This window comes from Myotis davidii, unplaced genomic scaffold (genome assembly GCF_000327345.1).
Source record: "Myotis davidii unplaced genomic scaffold, ASM32734v1 scaffold168, whole genome shotgun sequence".
Taxonomy (NCBI): domain Eukaryota; kingdom Metazoa; phylum Chordata; class Mammalia; order Chiroptera; family Vespertilionidae; genus Myotis; species Myotis davidii.
The window spans coordinates 5,632,504-5,635,714 of record NW_006383016.1 but is presented as its reverse complement, the minus strand read 5'-3'; the positions used below and the strand labels follow the sequence as shown (position 1 = coordinate 5,635,714).

The following is a 3,211-nucleotide window of genomic DNA, read 5'->3' as shown; positions in this document are numbered from 1 at the left end:
GTTTAGACCCGGCAAGGTGTTTGTCTTACCGACATGTCTGTGGTGTTTACTACCTAACAATACACAGCCTTCAGCAGCTGGGTTATCACCCCTCTCAGAGGGGAAACAGCACAGACACACGAGTGAGTGGCCGTGTGGGACTGGAACCCTGGCCCTGTGGCTCCCGGGTCCGTGGTCTGCGGTCCCGTGTCACAAGACATGCCCGTTTCAATGGCTCTCACGGGCTCTTAATCTCAGTCTGGAGCTGTGGGAATCACTGCTCCCCTGGTGAGTGCACAGACACAATTCTTTTTGGTGTCCTCATTTTGGGGGAAGGGAGGGAATGAAGAACTAAATGTAAGGCATGGCTGACAGGCACCGCAGGAACCTAAAGGACACGGCTGGGCTAACATCCACCCCCTGAAAGGCGAGGCGGGGGTTTCCACTCCCCATCCAGGACCCGGGTGGTTAAATACTGTGGGGCCGCCCGGCTTAGGTGCACTGTGACCACACATGTGCCTGCTGGTGGCAGCTCTGATAAGGAACCAGAGATAAGGGGGCCTGGACAATGGGGCAGGCTCACTTCCCAAACTCAGAAACAAACACATCCACCCCCACCCCAACCCTGGGGCCCCCCCGAGGCTGAGCTGGGCTGTGTAAGCAGCTGTTTTGTTCCTCCCTCTGCTATGACAATGTGTTTTGTAATCTAAGGCCTGTCTGTCACGGTGGCTGATCATTCTTAGGTTTAACAGAAATAAGACTTTCTGGTTTCAAAAGGTAAAAAGCACCAGGAGTTGATGTTTTTACCGTCCGACGTTTTTGAAAGTGACCAAAGGCTGTGTCATTCCGGAGGCCGTTTCTGGAGACCCCAAGATAACGTGTCTGTCTAGTGAGCATTGGTATCGAACACACGATGCTACCAAGGTAATGTTGTTGTTAAATGTCTGGCCTTAAAAGAGGAAGACAGAACGAATGGTTCCAATCATGACAACGGACACTTGCAGGCATTCTGTAGTTTTTAGGGGCCTTGACTAACATTATCTTATTTTATCCCAAATGCTGACAGTGGTTCACCGAGCCTATCTACACTGTCATTTTGGATTTAGGTAATTCAGTCACATATATGATTTTTAAAGAGACAGGGGTATAGCACACAAACGGGCCTCATAGTTATCTGAATTTCTCCCTCGCTTTGTGCTAAGGAGACTTACTCTCTGGTCATGGGAGGTTTGAGACAGGGCCAAGGTCGGCCCAGCCTTCCTGTCCACACTTGCAGCACATACAAACCAGGGCCGGAGTAAATGCGACTGAAGTCTTGGAATTAGCCAAGTGCCCATAAATACTTGGGAAGCACAGGAGGATGAAAGAAGTATGAACTCATGGGCAACATTATACTTGTGCGCTTGAATGGATCTCAGGATAACGTTACTATCGCTGTTTCTCCTGTAACAGCGTTGTACTTCCGTGCTTAATGGAGAATTATATAAGCACATATCAAATGGTATTGATATGAATATTCAGAAAATTAGGTCTTATATTTATAATTCTTCCTTTCGAACAGAATTCATACAGATGTTCAGTTGTTTTGTTGGGGGGTGATACAGCCAGCCAAGACCAGCCCAAACCAAAAAAAAAAAAAAGAGAGATTCTTAAGAATGTGCACCCATCCTTAGAAAGTGCGACTTTGATTTTTCTACTTTACATATATTCTGCATTGTTAAAGAAAAATTGTCTTACAACGAGGATGAATTATTTAACAAAGTAAGTTTTACTTAGCGGACACCTTTGATTGATTTATAATTATTGAATTGAACTTTCTATTTTTTTAATTGCCCTTTATATCTACTGAATCTGCCCAAGGCAAGGGAAGGGGTATGGGCCAGGAAATCGGGAGGACTGGGGTGATAATGGCTGTGTGATTAACCTCTGAGCTTCCTCTGCTTCATACCCACAGGGGTAATATCTCCATTCACCAGTCACCAATGCTGGTGACAGGATCCCACCACCCATGCGAAAGCTCCGTGAACTCAATAAAGTCAATTTCCTTCCTTCCTGCAATGTTTTAACACGATCAAAACATAATGTAAATTGTGCCCCAGATTTAGAAAAGAACGAATATTCCTACTTACGTAGGCCTCAGCTCAGAGTCTACAAAAGTGCTCAGAACACACCTTTTCAGGGAAAGGCAGCCCCAGACAGGAAATTTTTGTTGGAGAGGAGGACAGACTCTGGGAGGCTGCATTAGGCACATCTGCAACGATATTCCTAAGCCAGGAAGGCTCCAGGCAGAGAGGTTAGGGACGGGCCGCCCCTGATAAACCCACTGGCAATTCTGTGCCAATGGGCAAGCTAACAAGACTTCCTGGGGTGGGGTGGGGTGGAGCGGGAGCTTCTGACGGTCCAGTCACTCTCTACAGTACAATCTTGCTGCCCTATCTTGCCTCCCTCTGCATCCCAAACATGTGAGATGAAACACAGGGAGTGCAGTGTATGTGTACAACATGCATGTTATACTTTAGTCTGCTTACACATTTTACCACAAACCCTTGTGACAGGGTCACCGTCTACACCGCTGCACGCGAATGTACATTGCACGCCGACTGCGATTACTCACCAAACTGGTTGGCCCTGCAGTGTCTCAGGGTCCGGACGGTGTCGGCAATCATATGCTGGAAGGCAAGCAGGAAGCAGATCAGCGGGAGGGTGAATCTTGGAGCTGGACTTTAAGTGATAACACTGAGCTTGGGTTACAGAAGAGTATTTAGTCCTTGTCTGTAGAAACAGTGGCTCCCACACCCGGCTGCACAATTCTAACTGAGCCCCGGGAAAACACTACAAAGATGCAGCTCTCCGCCTGTGGCCCACCTGTCCGGCTGTGCTAAGGCTTTGGCCTCCAGGGGGCGCTTTGCCAGCCCCTTCCCCAGGAGGCCTTACTGAGCTCCCCCTGTGAACCTGGGAGGCGTTGCTCTCAACCTCCTCACTGTCCTTTGTACACTGCAATGGGCTTTGTGTTGTTGCATTTGTTGTGGAGCTTTCCCTGTAGACCAGGTCCCGCCAGCTGGCTCTGCTTGCCAGCGTCTACCAGCTGTCATGCACGTTGACTCCCTCCACCTGCTGGATGGAGGTTGGCATTTTTGTGGAATCAAAGGTTCATGTGTCTCAACTGGTGAGAGGAAGGGAGGCAATCACGAAAGACAAACGTTTTCTAGAACCTCCAGATCTTCACAAAAAT

At 48.4% G+C, this 3,211-nt stretch overlaps 1 protein-coding gene across 1 annotated transcript in view; it reads right to left on the bottom strand.

Moving 5' to 3' along the window:
• The window catches only part of RAPGEF5 (Rap guanine nucleotide exchange factor 5), a 153,630-nt gene that overhangs the window by 5,114 nt on the left and 145,305 nt on the right, over positions 1-3,211 (bottom strand). Inside the window, exon 25 of the mRNA XM_015558131.1 lies at positions 2,594-2,648. Within this exon, the coding sequence (XP_015413617.1) occupies positions 2,594-2,648 (55 nt within the window). The remainder of the gene's footprint in view (positions 1-2,593; positions 2,649-3,211) is intronic.